This window comes from Musa acuminata, chromosome BXJ3-4, assembly GCF_036884655.1.
Source record: "Musa acuminata AAA Group cultivar baxijiao chromosome BXJ3-4, Cavendish_Baxijiao_AAA, whole genome shotgun sequence".
Taxonomy (NCBI): Eukaryota; Viridiplantae; Streptophyta; class Magnoliopsida; order Zingiberales; family Musaceae; genus Musa; species Musa acuminata.
This window is the reverse complement of record NC_088352.1, coordinates 29,397,282-29,417,890: the sequence shown is the minus strand read 5'-3', so window position 1 is coordinate 29,417,890 and position 20,609 is coordinate 29,397,282. Positions and strand designations below refer to the sequence as shown.

The window sequence follows — 20,609 nt, the reverse complement described above, 5'->3', positions numbered from 1 at the left end:
ATTTAAAATTATTATAAAAAGATTTTTATTTTTAATAAGGCTCAAAAAATTTAATTTATTTCCTATTCATTCTTGCTAATTTGTAATAGTGAATTTAATGTATATATTCTTTCTTTTTTTATTATATGCGCTAGCATGAGGGGGCAACAACCCTCCCATAAGTAGTGACGGAGGAATGATTGCTATTATGGGATATGGTAGGAGCGCGACGACCATGTTGATAGTGTCGATCGTAGGTCACTGGCCCTACCATGGGCAACTATTGCACAAATAATTATGGTGCTGTGTGTGATGAATCAAGAGTGTGACAGCCTTGTTAAGGATGGTAATTATTGAAGGCATCATGACAATAGCTTGATTAAGGACTCCGGGATGCAGGTGATGGTGCAATGTCAGACATCACGATGTAAAGCTACAAGCAGCATCGTCCATAGTTGCTAGGGTTCTGAGGTGACAAATGTAGGGCTCAATGGGGTTGGGGTTGGGGTTGGTGATTTTCTAGCAATGTTGCATCATCAATAAGGATGTGGCAATGAGAAGGTCATGTGATGGCTTTGCACCATCGAGAAACATAACTTTATTGAGCTAAAAATTATACTTGTTAAATTTGAAATATAGTTAAATAAGATCATATAAAAGAATGAGTATAATTAGAATCTATAAGCATATATGCAAGCATATCACGAAGTGTAATTATACCCTAAACGATAGATCTCAAGACTTCAACATCTTGATAGGTGAGTGCATAGATCCTCACCTGAGCTCCCCCTCTAGATTAATATTGTCTAGATATTTCATGCGGTGCTTGGTGTTGATATTATTTTTGTGAGTAGTCATTTGACATGTGCCCTGATTATTGACAAAAAAAGGTATACATGTTATCCAATGAGGCATGAGGTGGAAACATGATTAGTCTTTCCATATAAATAATATTTTATAATAACTTGATTATTAGGAGCTTCTGCTTTATTCTTAGTGACTTTAATATTGTCAGTACACAAATTAAAAAGTGAGGGTTAGATCGCTTTCAGAAAACCAACTTTAAAGTTTTAATGATTATATGGATATTGCTACATTGATTAATATGAAATCTATAGGTGAATGGTTCTCATGGAATAATCAAGGTGTTGCCCATAGAAAAATTATGGATTGACTAGACAATTGTTTGATTAATCAAGAATGTTTAACCATTTACCCTAATTCACTTCTTGAGTATAGTGCTTAGTTGTTTTCATATCACTCTATAATATATATATACATATATATATATATATATGTATATATATATATACATATATATATATATATACATATATATATATATATATACATATATATGTATATATATATATATACATATATATATATATGTATATATATATATACATATATATATATATATATATGTATATTTATATATATATACATATATATATATATATACATATATATATATATATAATATATATAAAGCAATACCCAAAGGCAAGAAACCTTTTAGATTCCTTAATATGTGGACTACTCACCCTTAGTTCCTCGAAGTTATCAGATCAACTTGGAACGTTAATGTGCATAGTTCTCCCCCTTACATCTTATGCTAAAAGCTAAAAACATATAAAGCAATACTTAATGAGTAAAATACAAACACCTTTGGTAATACTATCACCCGGGTCGAATTATACAAAAATAAACTTATGACGGTGCAATATGAGCTGCATCTTCAACTCCTTGATGAGAATCTTATCTGCAAAGAGGCAGAAGCCAGAGATAACTTTAAGTCATCGAATCTTATCTAAAACAAAAGTCTCGACAGCATTGTGAGAGTTCTCTTTAAGTCATCGAAACACAAAAGTCCTAGTTCGGATGGATTTTCAGTTAAATTTTATCTAATTGTATGATCTATCATAGCCAATGATGTGATTAAAGCTTGTTAACACCTTTTCTCATTAGGTCATATTCTTAAATAAATGAATTATATTTTTATCTCTTTAGTTCCCAAGAATGCAAGGGTTGATTCACTAGTAAACTATTAGCTCATTTCATTATGTAACTTTATTTATAAGATCATCTTCAAGGTACTGGCAAATAGAATACAAAAGGTTATGCACAATATTATTAGTCCTCATCATGCAATTTTTATTAAAGGGAGAAGTATATATCATAATGTTCTTCTTGCTAATGAGTTGGTGAAGGATCTACACTCAAAAATAAGAGAGAAAAAAATCTGCTTTAAAGCTGATTTATGAAAAACCTTCGATTCAATTAACATACACTTTATCTACAAGATACTCCTTAGTATGAGCTTCCCTCAACAATGGGTTAATTAGATTCAATACTGCTTGGAAACTCTAAAATTCTCAGTTTTCTTCAATGGTTCACCTATTAGCTTTTTCAAAGTAGCAATGACATCTGACAAGGAGATCCACTATCTCCTTATTTCTTTACAATTGCAATGTAAGGACTCAGTTGTATGTTGGAAGAGGTAGTTTCTAATGGCAACATTCGGGTACCCAATATTGGTTCCGTTCATTTATCCCACATAACTTTTGCTGATGAATTTATTATCTTCCTTCAAAATAATCCTACTTATGTGAGAAATCTAGTTGTTATTCTAAAAAACTTTAGTATAGTTTTTGGCCTTAAACTAAATCATGCGAAAAGTAAAGTCTATGTGGGTGCTTGTATTGAAGATAAAGATTCTATTGCTCAAACTCTAGGGGTTAGTGAGGAAAATTTATCAGTTCCTTATCTAGGTCTTTCACTCATATCCATTGGCATTAACAAAACCTATTGTCAGTCTATCCTATAGAAAATAAAGAATATGATTTCTTCTTGAAAAAATAGACTTCTTCCCAAAGAATTCCGACTTGAACTCATCCAAACTATGTTGCTCTTATTTTATTTATTAGTCTAATGCATTTCATTAGCCTGTTTGGCTTCTCCAGGATATTGAAATACCATTTATAAACTTATTCTGGAATGATATGGATGGTAATGCAATGCATATGATAAATTGCTAGCCGAAAGATGAAGGATGGTTGAATCTAAGAAATATTATAGATTGGAATAAAGTTTGTTTAGTAAAGAAATTATGGGATATTTTATAAAACAAATATTCCTTATGTTCACAATAGGTTTATGCTAGTTATCTATCCAAGGAATCAATCTGGGTAGCTTCAGTAAAAACATATCATTCTACAGCTTGGAAACAAATTTTGAAGATAAGGAATTAGCTAATCAATAACATTTTCTATGCAATCTCTTTTGAGACCAGCATCACCCAGGTCGAGTTATGCAAAAATAAACTTATGGCAGTGCAACATGAGCTGCATTTTCAGCTCTATGATGAGAATCTTATCTGCAAGAAGGCTGGAGATAACTTTATGCAAGCTCTAAAACAAGAGGAAATCTTTCTAAAACAAAAGTCATGATAGCATTGGCTTACTCTAGGGGACACTAATACTAAATTTTTTTATGCTCCCATTCTACTAGAAATGCCATTAACCGCATCAGGAAATGTAAAGATAAAGATGGTAATCTTATTGAGGATTTGGATGAGGTTAAAGCACATATTGAGTAATTTTTTTATTCATTACTCAATAAGAGGAGCAACCTAATAGTATTCATATAGAGTCTACTAGAAAACTTGATTCGGAAGCTATCTCAACCCTTAATGCCCCAATTACAGATGAAGAAATTATGAGAGTTATCTTTAAGTCATCGAAACATAAAAGTCCTAGTTCGGACGGATTTTTAGTTGAATTTTATCTAATTGCATGATCTATGGTAAGTAATGATGTGATTAAAGCTTGTTAACACCTTTTCTTTTTAGGCTGTATTCTTAAAGAAATGAATTGCACTTTTTTTCTTTAGTTCTCAAGAATGCAAGGGCTGATTCACTAGTGAACTATTGGCTCATTTCATTATGTAACTTTATTTATAAGATCATCTTCAAGGTGCTGGCAAATAAAATGTAAAAGGTTATGTACAATATTATTAGTCCTAATCAGACCATTTTCATTAAAGGGAGAAGTATACATCATAATGTTCTTCTTGCTAATGACTTGGTAAAGGATCTGTACTCAAAAATAAGAGAGAAAAATATCTATTTTAAAGTTGATTTACGAAAAGCCTTCAATTCAGTTAACATACACTTTATCTACAAGATGCTCCTTAGTATGAGCTTCCCTAAAAAATGGATTAATTTGATTTAATACTATTTGGAAACTCTAAAATTCTCGTTTCTCTTCAATGGGTCACCTACTTGCTTTTTTGGGAGTAGCAATGGCATTTGACAAGGAGATCCACTATCTCCTTATTTCTTTACAATTATAATGGAAGGACTTAGTTGCATATTGGAAGAGATAATTTCTAATGGCAGCATTAAGGTATCCTATACTAGTTCCATTCATATATCCCACATAACTTTTGTTGATGTTATTATTATCTTCCTCCGGAATGATCCTACTTATGTGAGGAATCTAGCTGTTATTCTAAAAGACTTTGGTATAGTTTTTGATCTTAAACTAAATCATGTGAAAAGTAAAGTCTATTTGGGTGCTTGCACTAAAAATAAGGATTCTATTACTCAAACTCTAGGGGTTAGTGAGGAAAATTTATCAGTTCCTTATCCTAGTCTTCCACTCATATCCACAAGCATTAACAAAACCCACTATCAACCTATCCTGTAGAAAATAAAGAATAAGATTTTTTCTTGAAAAAATAGACTTCTTCCCAAAGAATGACGACTTCGAACTCATCCGATCTGTTTTGCTCCTACTCTATTTATTAGTCTAATGCATTTGTTCTACATGTTTGGCTTTTCCAAGATATTGAAAGACTACTTATGAACTTCATTTGGAACGACACAAATGGTAAGGCAATGCATATGATAAATTGGGATAGCATTTGTAAGCCAAAAGATGAAGGGCGATTGAATCTAAGAAATATTAGATATTGGAATAAAGCTTGTTTAGTAAAGCAATTGTGAGATATTTTATAAAACAAATATTCCTTATGTTGACAATGGATTTCTGCTAGGTATATATCCATGGAATCAATCTGGGTAGCTTCAGCAAAAACATATCATTCTGCTGCTTGGAAACGAATTTTGAAGGCAAAGAATTGGCTAATCAACAACATTTCCTATGCAAACTCTTTTGGAACCAACACTAATATGTGATATGATCATTGTATGAATAGAAAAAGTATATTTCAATTATTTGGTGATAGAGTATAATAAGATCTAGAAGCTCCCAAAGATTGGAAGGTTTATGAATTCATCGCTAATGGCACTTGGTGTCTTCCCAATCCTACTTTTCCTGAAATGTTATCACTTTGGTTGATTATTATAGCTTTTATAGTATGGAACAATTCTTTAGATATACTTATTTGGCTTTATGGCATTGGTAAATTTAGTATTACATCTACATGGAATCAAATCAAGCAAAAGAACACTAAGTGGATCCTAAGCTCAACTTTGGTAAATAAATAATACTCAACTTTTGATAGAGATTCTTAGTGACCCAAGAACATGCATGGAGCAAGATCCGATAACGAAGCACTTAACAAGAAGAGAGAAAGGAATCTTTATCAGATTTAATTTTTTTACTAGTTAATGATCTCAGGAATGATGTTGAAGAGCGGTATGTATTCCATGGTTTTATGCTTCAATAATGTGATGTATTTATGAGTGGTCTAGGCATGTCTAGCCATTGTATTTTATTATTTATTTATTTATCGGAGTTATAGTCTAAAGCTTGTGTAGTCATGACTATATTTTTGTTTGACTACTCTTCGAGATGAGTTTAGTAGAGTGAGATCATTCCACCTTTCTTCTAGATGGGTGTACTCTTCTATACTGCTCTAACAGATTTTAAACTTTGTCTGTGACTTATGTAGACAAAATTATTTGGTACAAACTTCATATTTAATACAATTACTTGTACTTAAAAAAAAATAGACTTAACCCTTTGCCCTATGATAAGATAATATTAATATTTCATCTCAATTAGTAGCCATCGGCAAGCACTACTTACATGTATTTAAGATTCATAAGGGGAAGCAAGAAGCAGCAAAGAATTAATCAATGTTGAAATCAAATTCGAAAATTTTCATGAGTACACATATTTTATTTAAAATTATTATATAAAATATTTTTATTTTCAATAAGGCTCATCAAATTTAATTTATTCCCTATTCATTCTTCCTAATTTGTAATAATGAATTTGATATGCTTTTTTTTTTTTTTTTACTATGTGCGTGAGCATGAGGGGGCAACAACCCTTACATGGGTAGCGACAGAGGAATGATTATTATTATGGGATATGGTAGGAGTGTGATGACCTTGTTGAGAGTATTGATGGAGGTCATTGGCCCTACCATGGGCAACTATTGCATAAATAATTATGGTGCTGTGTGTGATGATTCAAGGGTGCGATAACCTTGTTAACGGTGGTGATTATCGAAGGCATCATGACGATAACTTGATTAAGGACTATGGGATATAGGTGATGGTGCAATGTTAGACATCACGATTTAAAGCCACAAGCAGCATCGCCCATAGTTGCTAGGGTAGTGAGATGACAAATGGGAGTTGGTGATTTTCTAGCAATATTGCGTCTTCAATAAGGATGTAGCAATGAAAAGGTCATGGCTTTGCACTATAGAAGAAATCCATACAGAAGTCACCTTGAAATTTTGACCTAGTTTAGCCAAAATCAAATGTTGACCCTATCCAAACCATTTTGATCTTTTGTCCTAGTCAAAATCTATTTTTGATCATATTTTGACCTAATTTGGGATTTTAGATCTTGAGTGGATTTTGATTTTGATTTCGACTTGACCAAAATCTAATTTTGGTTCAAATCCTGATTTTTTTACCATAATCAATCGTTGACCAATTTGCCAAATTGGATTTTACCTAATTTTTATTTTAGGTCAATTAGATTTTGATAGCTCAAAATTCAATTTTAATTGTTTACTTTGACTTGCTTAATTGTTTGGGTAGGCTATTGGTTTAATCTAAGGTGACTCGATCAATTTGGTCTGGTTTGGATAGTCCAATTATGGGTTTACTCGATAAAATATGATTTATTGACTATTTAGATATTTTATAATTTTTTAAAAAAAATATAAATCATAAATTTATTATATAATTTTCTAATATGATATATTAGTAAAATTTTTGTTTATGATCCCTAAATTCTAATTATTATTCTTAGATATTTATATATTTAATAATTATAAAATAATATTTATTTTTTATATAAGAGTATGATTTATGTTTTATCATGATTATAGTTATCATACTATTTTTTTAGCTGATTAATATTTAATAATTATTATAATTATTATTTTAGTATTATTAAGTTAATTTTGTATAAATTAGATTTATAAAAAAATAATAAATATTATTTGAAACTTATATCTTTAAATTTTATTTAACTAATAGCTACCAAAGTGACGATATGATTTTGATAAGAATATAATTATCCTTTAGTACATGTACGCCAAATAACAAGTATGCCATGTTAATAATCACCTTAACAAAAAGTATTCCCCAAATCACGGTTTGGACAATATTTCCTTTGGAAATTAATTTCTTTTACTGCTTGAATCAACTATAAATAAAATATACTTCATTTATTTCCGTTTCTTTTTTCACCCTCCTTATACTCCACTTTTTTTTGTTTTCGATCTCCTCTCACTCCATCTAAAAGTTTCGCTTGGGTACAACAACTTTACCTCTAAGCTAATTCTTCGTTACTATGTTACTATGTATCTAAAGGAACATTTCACTTGGGTATAACAACTTTACCTCTAAGCTAATTCTTCGTTGCTATACTACTATGTATCTAAAGGAACATTCCACTTGGGTACAACAACTTTACCTCTAAGCTAATTCTTCGTTCTATGTATCTAAAGGAATAAGTCAAGAAAGCTTAACATTTCAAACAAATTTTAGAGAATGTATTTTGTTGGGTACAACAACTTTACTATAATTAAGAAGATTATTTTATTATAATTATGACCTAAGTGTTGGTAAGACTATAAGGTATATCCCATAGGAGTTAATGTCCCTTTAACAATATTCCTCTTCGATAGAGGTTTAGAGGATTCCTTAATGATAATAAATATCATTCGAAAAATCAAAGTATGTGTTTAAGAATGCAACTCATTTGGCTGACGAGTTAGCAGATTGTGTGAGAAATCTAACAACCCAAGTACATGTCTATCTCTTGAACTTTATACGATTACAATAGAATGCGGTCACATTATGTATTAGAATCATTGCGCACCTTTTCAACCGGTAGAAATCAAGACCATGAAACTATTCTTTTTTATGTCATAACTCTTTACTCCGTGAATATTGTACATTCTTTCAACTCTTACATCTCCTCGCTCTCTCACGATAACTCAATTTGCCTCTTAAAACATCATCATATTTAGGAATTTCAATTTTCACTTATTCTAACTACTAGTTTTTTATTAGTTCCCAAAGTATTCTATCAAATACACAATAATAAGAAACTATGTCCGAGGTGTTGTATGAGGTTTTTTCGACTTCACACCGAATATAATTTATGAAACTTATTTTTTATTCCTTCTTGACATCACCTTATGTAGTTTTCAATAATTTTACTGAACTCAAAATCATACTAACTACATTACATTACACTAGTGTCGGAATTGATTATTGATCCGCATCATAATCGAGTCGATCTAATTTGATTGCTAACAAAATATTTTTTTTTAAAAATATTCTTCTCCTTAATTAATGTCGATATAATACATTCGATTAACTTGAATTTTTAGTATGCTAAAAAAATGAACCATATAAGTTATATAAATTCGAAACCTATTTGAGATTGACTATACAATTTCTTTGATTCTATGAGTATATAATTAAACAAAAAACATTTTTATTATTTTTAGTAAACCTTTTTTATGTACAACCTTTTGCGTAATTCATGGGGATCAAAATTAAAAAGATATATAAAATAATAATAAAATCCATCAAGCCAAGGGCAGTATGGGAAGATGAGAACGATGAATTGAGGACAAGCGCTTGAAATGTTGCCTTCTCAAACAAACATGCATCCATCCCAAGTTTGAGCAAAATTACCAACTGCCAGGATGCCCATATCTCATCATCAAGATATCGGTGAGTCACATCCGAACCGTCCATCTCGTGATTGTTTCTACCGGTGGCCGTTGATTTAGATGGATAAGATAAGATGACAGATTACCCTCCAAACTCAAAATCATAGAGGAAGTTGGCATGCCACCAGCTGATGCAACTATTGCACCTCAATCCATTAATCAAGATGATGTAACCACTGTGGGAAGAGTACAATTTAACTCTGAGGGCTTAATCTGCATGGATAAGGACTATAATAATCTAACTTAAAGAAAACAACTCCAATCATAGCTTAGATACAGTTGTTTTAATAAGAAGCAGATTGGTCCCACCAAACTAAAATGATAGCATAACAGATAGGATGGTTGATTAAACCATGTGTCAGAAATCAATTTTGTTATCTTCTCCCAATTATGTCTACCAATATCTTCTTTTGTTTCTTGACTAGTCATGATGTAATGGTGACCATGCTACATAAAAGAGAATAGAATGAAAAAGGAGTTCCTGTGACCTCCGTACCTGATAAGATACGTGTGCACATAACAATGGCACCTGGCAAGAAATGGCACCATGAAGCAGGTGACTGTGATGATACCACATACAGCAAGCATGACATCCTGTAGCCATCCTGTACATGGTATTAGCTATAAGATCTTAATGTTGTGTGATTGCCTAAGTTACTCCCCTTTGCATTCAAGATCATAATCATAGCACATTTGACAGAATATTATGGAACAGAACCTATGATTGATCATCTGCCAAGGCAAATGAGTCATAAGTGTGACAACATTGATCTGATGCTTCAAGAGTGGATCTTGATCAAACTCAGAAGAATTGTGTCCAAACTGGAAAGGAAACTCGAAAAGTAGGTAACATCATGGATTTGCCTGAACCATTCTGGTTCCTGTTGCAGCCCTGTGGGGTAATCCAGTCATGTGAAGGAAGAACTGAGTTACCCTCTTCAGGGGAGTTGTGTTGTGCCACCAGCACTCTTAATCACATGAGGACATGCCATGATGGATTCTGTCATCCACCTAATATAGCTTGTTGTATGTACAGACTGTCATCATCCTTAAGGTCTTGGTTGGCAGTCATGGATCCAAATCTTTCAACACAGCTTGGAAGTCAAAATGACTATGGCTTCGCTTTACAATTCAATCCTCCACAATTCTCACCTACAGCAGTCATCCTCCATGAGATTTTCAATGATATAAAAGGAAAAGGGGTACTCCATAGTCTACAGCATTAGTATAGAAGATTAGGGAGATTGCATCAAGCAGCATGACCTTCAAGGAGAGCTCTCCTCCTTGTTGCCAGTTCCATTTATTCGGTAAGAATGGCAGGAAAGCAGCCCTATTTGTCCTTCATCAGCGTAGACATACTGTCAACACCTAAAAATAATCCAAGCTGATCAAGAACAGAAAATACAAAGTCGGATTAGCAAAGGGAGTTGCAACGATGAGAGTATCAGTACCTGCGAAGATGATGGCCATTTAGGAAAAATAAAAGATCACCGAGTTGACAAAACTTGGGCTAATGATTTCCACATCACATAAGATCAGCAACAAGAGCAAGAGACCTTTGAAATAGTCCAAGCAACAGATAGAACTTCAATTTGGTTAGTAAACCAACACACTACAAACATGATTACTCCAAACTTTATTGCTGCCGTAGCAGATTTTCAAGCACACAAGAAAGGAAAAGAACATAGATGATTTGATCAAGTATTAAAGCTATCTCATACCTTTATTCAATGGAATAGAATCTAAATCTCTTCAATTTCAAGCCATCAAATATGCTAGTTAAAGAAAACCAAATATATAGAATGGACTTCATTGTGGTCTAGTTGCTACATTGAGCTCCATCCTTTCCGTTGCTTTGAGTCAGATGCCAATCTTCTCAGTCAAGGTGCAAACTAGGCAAACTTTGCTTGATGTTCTCTTGGAGCCTAAGCTATTTCTACTACAAACAGAATTCCATATCTATCATACCCATGTAAAACCTACACCAGCCAGTCACTAAGTGGCAACCATTTTATTTCCTATACTTGAATGCTGTAACAAGTAAAAGAAGTGCCATCAAGGCTAGACTAATATATTAACATAGCATCCAGAAAAGTGAGGTGTCAGAGAACAATGGGCAACGGCCTTGTCTCCTCAAAAATATTTAACTCTAAGAAAGTTTCTCCAAGTCACAATAAATCTAAAACAACACAGATCAAAACAAAAAATTTATATTCATCATGACAATCCCGGTGAAACAGAAATCTTAGTGATACATTACCGCACATTACGTATTCAATAATGTTAAACAAGCCAGCCAACTGATCATGATGACCAAAAGAATTACTGTAACAACAAAAAGAAGGTAGCAACATAAGGAACATTGAAACCACATACTGGCTGCTTTTTATTTTCTAATTTCATAAACTTGAATGCCACAATAAGAAAAGAAGTGCCATCAAGGCTAGACTAATATATAAACATAGCATCCAGAAAAGTGAGGTGTCAGAAAACAATGGGAAACTGCCTTGACTCCTCAAAAATATTTAACTCAAGAAAGTTTCTCCAAATCACAATAAATCTAAAACAACACAGATCAAAAACAAAAAATTTAATAGCGTTACATTACCAGACAGTACCAGACAGATCAAAAACAACAGTACCAGACAGCAATCTTAGTGATACATTACTACACGTTCGATGTACATATTCAATAGCGTTAACAAGCCAACCGACTGATCATGATGACCAAAAGAATCACTGTAACAACAGAAAAAAGACAGCAATATAAGGACATTGAAACCGCATACTAGCTGCTGCTTTTTATTTTCTAGTAAGGACATCATTAAATTCTCATATCACAACAAGCCCTGAACAATTTACTTATAAAACTACAACAACCAAAGACAAATATCTTCAGACATGGTTTACAAAAAGGCTTTGATGCTGCAATACAATGGTGTGGTTTTGCTTCAAGGAAAGGTAAGACAACCTTGGAAACTGAAGTTTTATAACTTTCATCTATAAAGGAAATTGAAAAGAACAAAGTAACATAAATGTTTCCTCTTAATGAGGAGAGAAAAATTTGATGCAAGTTTGGATGTCATGCTGATTGCTGATATGCATTTGCTTTAGCTTGCCTGTCTGATAGTGCCATAATGCTTCTCATCAGTGAATAGACACCCGATGTAGGAACTTTGTTGCGCTAGAAGAACAATAAAACTATAACATATTTAAAAAATTCTTCAAGCATTCACAATCAATGGCATCTGTTTTGCATATAGCAAGATTACGAAGAGAGGAAATAAATAGGAGAGAGCTATGCATGAATTTAATATCTCCACCAAAAGTATGTTAAGCATGGGAGTCCATATTACATAATTTGATGTGTCAAAATTGTTATATGGCCAATAAATATTGTTACTTAGATGACAGGATTATGGAACAAGTTTATGCAAAAAAAAACTTCATGGAAACATACAGTTTGTTGCATGAACTCCCACAATGCACATCCTTATCACTACAATGGAGATGCTCTTTTTGTGACTCAACTCTTAGTCGTCCAAGTCACAAAGGAGCAACTCTATTGTTAAAAAAAAAAGGCCAAAACATGAAAATAAAGCTCACAAAAAACACGCCTTCACTAGTTTCATATTTTCGAAAAAAATGGATATCTTGATTTTCCCTTAAATCACCAATTTGTTGATTCTCAGATGATTTCCCCAGATATCTTATTTCTCATGATATAACAGATCAATCGAGTTAAAGAGGGCATCCTACCTCAACTCTCGTAATACCTTCACGTTTTGACACCCTCCAACTTTTATTTCCACTTTTGTATGTTATATACTTCTATCCTTGAAGCAGCATCTTCCAAAGGCTTTGTATTCACAAATATTGATAAAAGGGAATTGGTAGAAGTTGCCTGTTTTAGAGAGAAAAGGGTGTGGAACAGCAAGTAAGACAAGAAATAAAATGGGTGCCTCTCCAATCAGCTAAAGTTTAAAGATCAAGAATTGGAATAAGAACAACCTATGGCCACATTTGGTATGGGGACTAGGAATTATTGGGTTTCGTCAAAATTTTCAATTGGGGATCTGAGTTACAATGGAAACTCTCATCCTATGTTTGGCCACATTTTGTAAATCCAACCTAGAATTTCAAAAATTAAGCGTCTTTTTTGTTTAGCAAGGGACTCACTGGCACATTTTCTTTGGACAAGAATTCACTCGCCGAACCGAGGTTGCATTCACAAATAACTGACTGGCCAACAACACCTCAAGTTTCAGACACATAACTGAAACTTTTAAGCTGTCAAGGTGTAGGAGGGTGTGTTGGGTGAATCCTAGGATTTCAAGGGATTTAGTTCCAAATTTTCTCTTTTTTCTGCTTGACTATGTTATAAATCTCAACCTGGAATTTCATATTTTAGTTTTAAACAATTTCATGCATACTTATGTTTATCTTACAATCTTACAATTTTAAAAACCCTAAACCCTGAGATTTCCACATCCCAAGCTCATCCTGATGACTCAAATATCTAGGTTTCATTAAATTATAAGTAACGATAATAAAGTATTATCGGTGACATCTTAGGATATCAAGGGAAACCCCACTGAAATCCCTGTTTGAACCCTAGGGATTACTAGGATCTGATTTCTCTATATCAAGCGACCTCTGTTTCATTCAAGATGTGAATTAAAAGCTAGAAAACATTAAAAATCTTAGAGAGAGAGAGAGAGGGGGGGGGGGGGCAATGGAGTTCTCTCTCATTTCTCCTCTTCTCTAACTGCACTTCTTCTCACATGTCAATCATCCTGATCTAATCAGTTTGAAAGTAGATATTGTCATATTGATAGAATTTATAATCCAATGTCACCAATATTGACCCAATCCAACGATTTCAATATAAATGGATCAGATATGGATTGGCATCTATTATGGTGCATGTGATCAAACTAATCAGTTCATAAGTTGATTTGAATCAATCAAGTGTCTACAACTGCTATTAGCCTCAAATATATCCTGCACGAAAGCAACAGCAATCATGTCACTCAAATAAGTCCAACAATAACAACAATGACAGTCTGTTCAAATTTGAGCCTACAGCAGCAGGTCCATCTAGACCTCTGGACTAGCTGACTAAGTCCTTTGTCCAAGAAGTCTAAGACTCAAGTCCAGCATGACCTAGTCCTTTGTCCAAGCAGACTATAAGTCCAGCCAATAGCAGAAAGAGAACTTATGAGTTCCCAATCACTCCGTTCAGGACAGAGACTGGATCCTTGTCAGTGCCAAACAAGACTTGCTCAACTCCAAACAAGAGTTGGGAATTCTTATGGATGTCAGACATTGATGCACTTCCAAAAAGAATGTTCAGCTGGGAGAACAGAGAGACAGCAGCAACTTAAGTTACTGCTTAGTTCATTTTATTTAAGCTACTTATAATAAAATTGGCAAAAAAAAGCCTTGAAAGACTCTAGTTCTATGTATTTCTTAGCAAATTATTCAATTTTGAAGAATTAGTTGTTCCTGTGCAGTTCAACTATAAAATAAAGGCATTTAATGACAACAAAAAGTTTACAAAATAAGATAATTATTGAAATATAATTTATTTCATTCATGATTTTAAGCATCAATTTGATACAGCATATTCTATCAAAAATTTACCGGGTCAGAATATGAGATAAACTATTAGTCATTCAAGATATTGTTATCGATTCAGCATCATTATAAACAGAGTACCAAATAAATGGGATGGAATCAACCATCCATTTGAAATCTAGCATGCTGTTGACCCAACAGGATCATTATTTGTAAATAAAATACGACTCCTAAAATAGGACTGCAGAGTTAAATGGTAAAATCAAGCTAAGTTGAAATTCCAGTTCCTGAACAAAATTCTTTGGTCCATTGTAGGTTAATCTTACCTGCAAATTAACGTCAATTAATAAGAAATTTAACAGTGTGTTAATATACATAGATATAACTTCTTCTGAGAGGCTTCCTCATGATTGAAAATAGTTATCATTCACCTCTCCAATGGTATGCATCTTTCAAGCATCATCCCTAGGAGGAGGATTATAGTAAAGCTTGCTTGTGCGTGCAAACCTGCTCTACTAAAACAAGCAATGAAAAAAAAAACCTTTGCAAGAGATCATATTTAAGCAAAGCACAACACTGTACAAAATCCCATCCTACCATCTGAAAGGTCAAACAGATCCTAAAAGTTTGCACCAGCAATTATTGTTAATTTCAAGAATAGAGGTACAAGGGAAAGCTATGGCTTACCTATCTGGGAAAAAATCTTTTCTCCAACAAGCAACCCAAATCTAAGGAACAAGCCCAAGCTCATGATGAAATTCACAATAGTCCCACTTCCTCACCAGCATTAATCTGCCCCAAATCCACTCCTTCATCGAACTGCTCCACCTCAAAGCTCGGACTTGTGGCTACCATCTCACCTGCCTCCACTGGTCTTAGCTGCTCACCGAGATCGGTCAACTCCTCAACAGCATCGGTCCTCGCATCCTCACTTGAGTCCACTCGCGCCTCATCCCCACCGCTATCAGGCTCTCCTTCTCCCCTGGCACCAGCCTCCCCTTCTGCCCCAGAAGAATCCGCTGTATCGACAGATTTCCCATCGACCCTTGGCTTCATGTCCGCATGAACCTTCCGGGACTTTCGGTTCTTCCGCATCTCCTTGTCCCTCATCATGCTGGCTTCCGCTGAACTCTCTCCTTCCGCCGACGCCCGCCGACGTTTCCGGCTGCTGCCACCGTCGCCGTCCTCACCGGCGGACGCAACGTCTTCGTCCGACGACAGCTGCACCACGTGGTTGAGATTGGTTCCGGGGCTAGGATTAGCGTTAGGATACGGATTAGGAGGAGGGACAGCGGTAGGCAGGGGAGGCGGAGGAGGCCCAGGGTTAGGGTTAGAATTAGGGCAGGGGTACTGACAAGCATAAGGCAAAGAGTAAGCGCTGGGAGCAACAGGATTGAGATTGGAGCCAGGGTTCGGGCCAGGAGGTACGGCGACGATCCAGCTCTGACCATGGACGCCGGCTGCACAGCCGGCGCAGAGGAAAGACCACTCCACGCGGCAGAAGGGGATGCCGGCCGCCGCCCGGCAGCACTCGCACTCCCTGGGGGCGATCCCACCGCCGAGACCGGGTGGGTTGCCTCGGCCACCCCGGCCGCGACCGACGCCACCGCTACGGCTCGCCATCGCGGTCTCCTGGGCTCGTTGGATGTTGGGGGTTGGGGTTGGGGTCGGGGTTCGGGGACGGGAAAGTCCCGACTCCGAGTTCCTCACGCGCACACGTGGAGGGCTCATCGTCCACAAAAACTCTAGATGAGAGGGGGGAGACCGCGGTGGGTCTTGGTGTCCACCGCGGCAGGTCATATACCGACGCACCGACTCGGGCGCACTCTCGAAGACCCGCTCACTCCTGTCACAAGGAACCAGGTTGACGCAAACGAACACCAAATTTGAATTCTGTTAAGCCGCTGACTTACGTTAAGCCATTTATAAATCTTACTTTTTTATTTTAAAAAAATGAATGGTATTTTTTAAAATAAAATATATATTGTATTTATTTTTTTATAAAACTAAACATATTAAACGTGTTTTTTTTAAAAAAAATTAAAAATAATTTATTATAGTAAAAAAGGATACTGAAGTGTGCATTTAAACCCGAGACTAATCATTTATGTAATAATATGTTAATCAATAAGATATCTTAATAAAGATAAACACATAAAATTTTATTCAAATCAGATAATAATACATTATAATATTTAAAAGACAGTTACATTAGTCCAATTAGAAATATATTATTTAATAATATGAGAAATAATTTGTCCAACGTAATTGTATGATAAGGATATATCATATAAGATATGTATAATGAAGGTGTGATTTATGTTAATATAATAAATTATAATAAAAAATATACCAACGAATATAACGACCCTACGAAGAACTGTTTTGACTAAAGGTGAGGAGAATAAAAGAACTGTTTTGGTAGGGAGATAAAAGGTTGAGCGGAGAGGAAGTCAAAAAGAGAGAGAGAGAGAGGCGCTTAACAGCTGGAATTACCGATGGAGGTGAAAGAACAAAAATTATTAGATGAGAAAAAGTAATTTGTGTTTCCGTTAATTCTAATTATTAATTAATGTAAATACATTTGGAACAAATAATAAGAAAGATTTGAGTTGATATTCGATCGATTTTTTACGGTAGGTTTATATAGATTATTAAAAAAAATCAGAATCAAACATGCAAATGTAATTGGAAATCACATTAAATGGTGCACAAGATTTGTGTCCTTCGATCACAAATTGAGTCAAATAGTGGTCTGACCCAGTAATAGGATAACGAATCAATTAGCTAAATGGCTTGAGGGGTCAAAATTCTGGTCCATGTTCAGCTCACCTTTGCATCACCCATACATGGTCAGGTTGTTGGAAGCCCTATACATCCATCACTCGACTCCGTCTCCGTCGATGCCTCGGCATGGCTTCGGCTTCATCACTCTTTCCCTCGCGCCTTCTTCCCATCCCCGGCCATGTCCGCGTTGCGGTGTACAGCACTCCGACGTCCCTTCGTGTCCTTCTCGAGCGACGGCCAAAGGGGGATGCCAAGGCGCGGAGGGCCCTCTTCCGCGTGGCAGCGGAGGGCAGAAACGGGCTGAAGCAGGACGACGACGGCGGCGGCGGAGTGGACCTGGGGAGGGACCGCCAGCGGCCGGCTTTCAACCTCCGGTGGCGAGATCTCCTGTCCCCTGACCCCGAGAACATTGCGGCCGTCGCGTTGACCGGCCTCCTCACTTGGGCCAGCGTCCAGGTCCTCTTCCAGCTCTTCGTCATCTCCGTTGCTATCCTCCTTGCGGCCGTCAAGTACTCCTTCGTCGCCGCTCTCCTCCTTATCATACTGATCACCCTCCTTTGATTTATATCCTGATGTGCTCTCACTATGTGAATAGGAGTAGTTCCCACGCAGGAACCAATTGGATGGTGTGATTCGTCATTTTTTGCTTTAAGTATGTGGAATTGGGGGTTTTTTTGCCTTGAGAAAGTTGTTCATAGATAAATCATATCTATAGATTCTAATTAAAGATCCTTGTTGCACTTTGGGTGGACGTTCCTTAATCAACTAAGAAAAGGGTTTTAATCAGCTTACTCCATAATCTTCGTTAACTCGCACATTTTTATCTGGTAGCGCTGATGTAAGAAATGTCAATTTAAACTTCTGTTTGGAAGCAAACTGCAAGACAATGTTTACCAAATTGGTTTACAAACTTCTTCACACAGAAGCAAAGCTGTGCTATCTTTGTTGGGAAAAGATTGGTATTAAGTGGACCTTCTATAGATTGAGATCATTCAGATATAGATCCATTAAAGATTTACTTCTTGGCTTGGGGATTGATTTGGTACTTTTTGTTACTATTGGTTATTGTGTGTTAGAATGGACTCTGGAAGCTGGTTGTTTTGGTGGTAGTGAATGGATATGCACCGCATGGAGGACCAATGCTTTACTAACCTTCCGGAGATCAGCAGAAACTGTATGTCATTCTTTGGAAATAGAATCATTTGATTTGGGTTTTACACATGTAATTGATTAGTCTAGCAATTGTTGTTCGGCAGCAAAATTCTATGGTATTTTGGTGGTACAAACATTTGATTTGGATTTGACACCTGTATTTAATTAGTATACAAATGCAGTTGTTGTTCCACAGCAAAATTCCAAGGCAGTAAGGACTGGGACTCGTTTAAGTTTATTCCCATCATTTTGGGCTTGGCCTTAAAGTCAAGAAATTATGTTGCTCTAATTTCGTATCTGATCTCTGACCAGCATATTGTAGTTTAGGCACTATTGAGGCTGCGACACAATGAACCATTCTACCCATGAAACACAAGATATGCTCCCAAAATTGGGATGTACCAACTTGGTTGCTAATTAGAGACTCTAACCAGCTTATATGACTGAGGACGTAGGAACTTGGAACAGGATCATGATTTTAGTTCTTTGCTCGAGTATCAATTTTGATGAGTCCTTTGGAGTATTCATTCTGGTATTCTTGGCTACTTCTGCATAGAGTTTTTATAATACAAAACTAATAGGTTCTCTTGATTTTAAAAAAATTAAAAGGTCCTCTGGCAAAACAGAAACAGTATATTTTCCTTGCATGACAAAAGTGGTTTGTAAACCAACTTGAATGGTTATACGATACTGTTATTTTTTTCTTTTTTTTTATTTTCTTTGAGAATTGAGTTATGCAAAGATGTGAACCATTAATGTAATCAGATCAGATCGCATTAATCCATTGGTGAGAATGTTTAGGAGCCTTTAGTGTTCCCAAATAAGCCTGTATTAGTGAGTTCTGATAGATATTGTAACAAGCACATTTATGGTGCTTTCTATGCCATCTCTGAGATTTGATAATTTTCTTCTTGTCTATATTTTGTATCAGTACAGGTTTTCGGGACTAATTTATATTTTGGAGAAGGCTTTTGACAGATACATTGCTTTGGTTATTAACATCTCTTTGCACTTTCTTTACTGATTTATGGAAAGAGTTCTTGGGTCCTTCTCATTTTGGCATGCATGTTATATGTTGGTTAATTAGTTCACAAGTCTGACTATGGCCACACATATTTCTGTTTTGTGGAAAAGTTGTTTATTTCAACTCCTGTTTATAAACAATATACACAGCAACTTGATTGTCAATTATAAATTTAAATAGGGTGGACAAATTGGTTCCTTCTTGGCGATGCAAAAGCAAAAACATGCTATATTTTGTTGTGAAGTGGTTGCTAGTGAGTGGTTTTATTGGAATAGGAACTGAATAAAAGTAGACTATGAATTTGATTTATTTGTCCTAGCAACAAGTGATTATGGTTTCTAATTTTCTAATATTTGGTTATATGTGTTGTGCCCTAAATTCCTGTCAGTAAATCTGATTTTTCTGTTATCTTTCAATAAATTGAAGGCAGTTAGCCTATAACAAAACACAAGTTATGACACTCTCATAGTTATTTTGTCTCGCTGTCATTTAATACAAATCATGTTTGCTTCTTATCCTCTCTTGTAAAGGTACATCAAAACACATTGTCAATATGGCTTGCATGTTTATGCTTTCTACATACAACATATGAACTAATGTTAATTGCAGGAATTTCCTATTTACACTTCAGTTTAGTCCTACATTGGAATTCTATATTGGGAGTGGGCAAACACTAAGATTGACTTATAAATGTAGGTTTAATGACTGTATTATTATTAACTTTGGCTTAAACATTTTAGGTTAGTGGTTTATACTTAATGAAGTTAACAAGTCAGTTATCTCATTAGGCTAAGTCGTGACAATTGGTATCAATACCGATCTAGTATTGGGGCATGGTGAGAGACTTGAGTAGGAAAGGCCTATCTGTAGACATGGTCAAAAGGCACATCACAACATGGAG

General features: G+C 35.2%; 2 protein-coding genes across 5 annotated transcripts; one reads left to right on the top strand and one right to left on the bottom strand.

Annotated features, from left to right (window-relative positions):
• Positions 1 to 9,056: 9,056 nt before the first annotated feature.
• LOC103981894 (uncharacterized) lies at positions 9,057 to 16,433 on the bottom strand. Of its 4 annotated transcripts, XM_065149596.1 has the most exons (4): positions 15,433 to 16,433; positions 10,617 to 10,721; positions 10,429 to 10,533; positions 9,057 to 10,317 (listed from the first exon to the last, which is right to left on the bottom strand). In XM_065149596.1, the coding sequence occupies exon 1, from the start codon at positions 16,366 to 16,368 to the stop codon at positions 15,505 to 15,507; it is 864 nt and encodes a 287-aa protein (XP_065005668.1). In that variant the 5' UTR covers positions 16,369 to 16,433; the 3' UTR covers positions 9,057 to 10,317; positions 10,429 to 10,533; positions 10,617 to 10,721; positions 15,433 to 15,504. The 4 variants fall into 4 exon arrangements, with proteins under 4 accessions (XP_065005668.1, XP_065005667.1, XP_065005670.1 ...); XM_065149595.1 differs by having other exon boundaries at positions 9,057 to 10,533; XM_065149598.1 differs by lacking the exons at positions 9,057 to 10,317; positions 10,429 to 10,533; positions 10,617 to 10,721 and adding an exon at positions 11,633 to 11,904.
• Positions 16,434 to 17,578: 1,145 nt separating this feature from the next.
• On the top strand, positions 17,579 to 18,272 carry LOC135636031 (uncharacterized). The gene has a single exon (XM_065147560.1). It carries the CDS (start codon positions 17,659 to 17,661, stop codon positions 18,091 to 18,093), a length of 435 nt encoding a protein of 144 aa, XP_065003632.1. The 5' UTR covers positions 17,579 to 17,658; the 3' UTR covers positions 18,094 to 18,272.
• Positions 18,273 to 20,609: the final 2,337 nt, after the last annotated feature.

What these genes read in the sequence shown, in the direction of transcription:
- LOC135636031 (XM_065147560.1), top strand. Translation starts at nt 17,659, where the DNA reads ATGGCTTCGGCTTCATCACTCTTTCCCTCGCGCCTTCTTCCCATCCCC.
- LOC103981894 (XM_065149595.1), bottom strand. Translation starts at nt 16,368, where the DNA reads ATGGCGAGCCGTAGCGGTGGCGTCGGTCGCGGCCGGGGTGGCCGAGGC.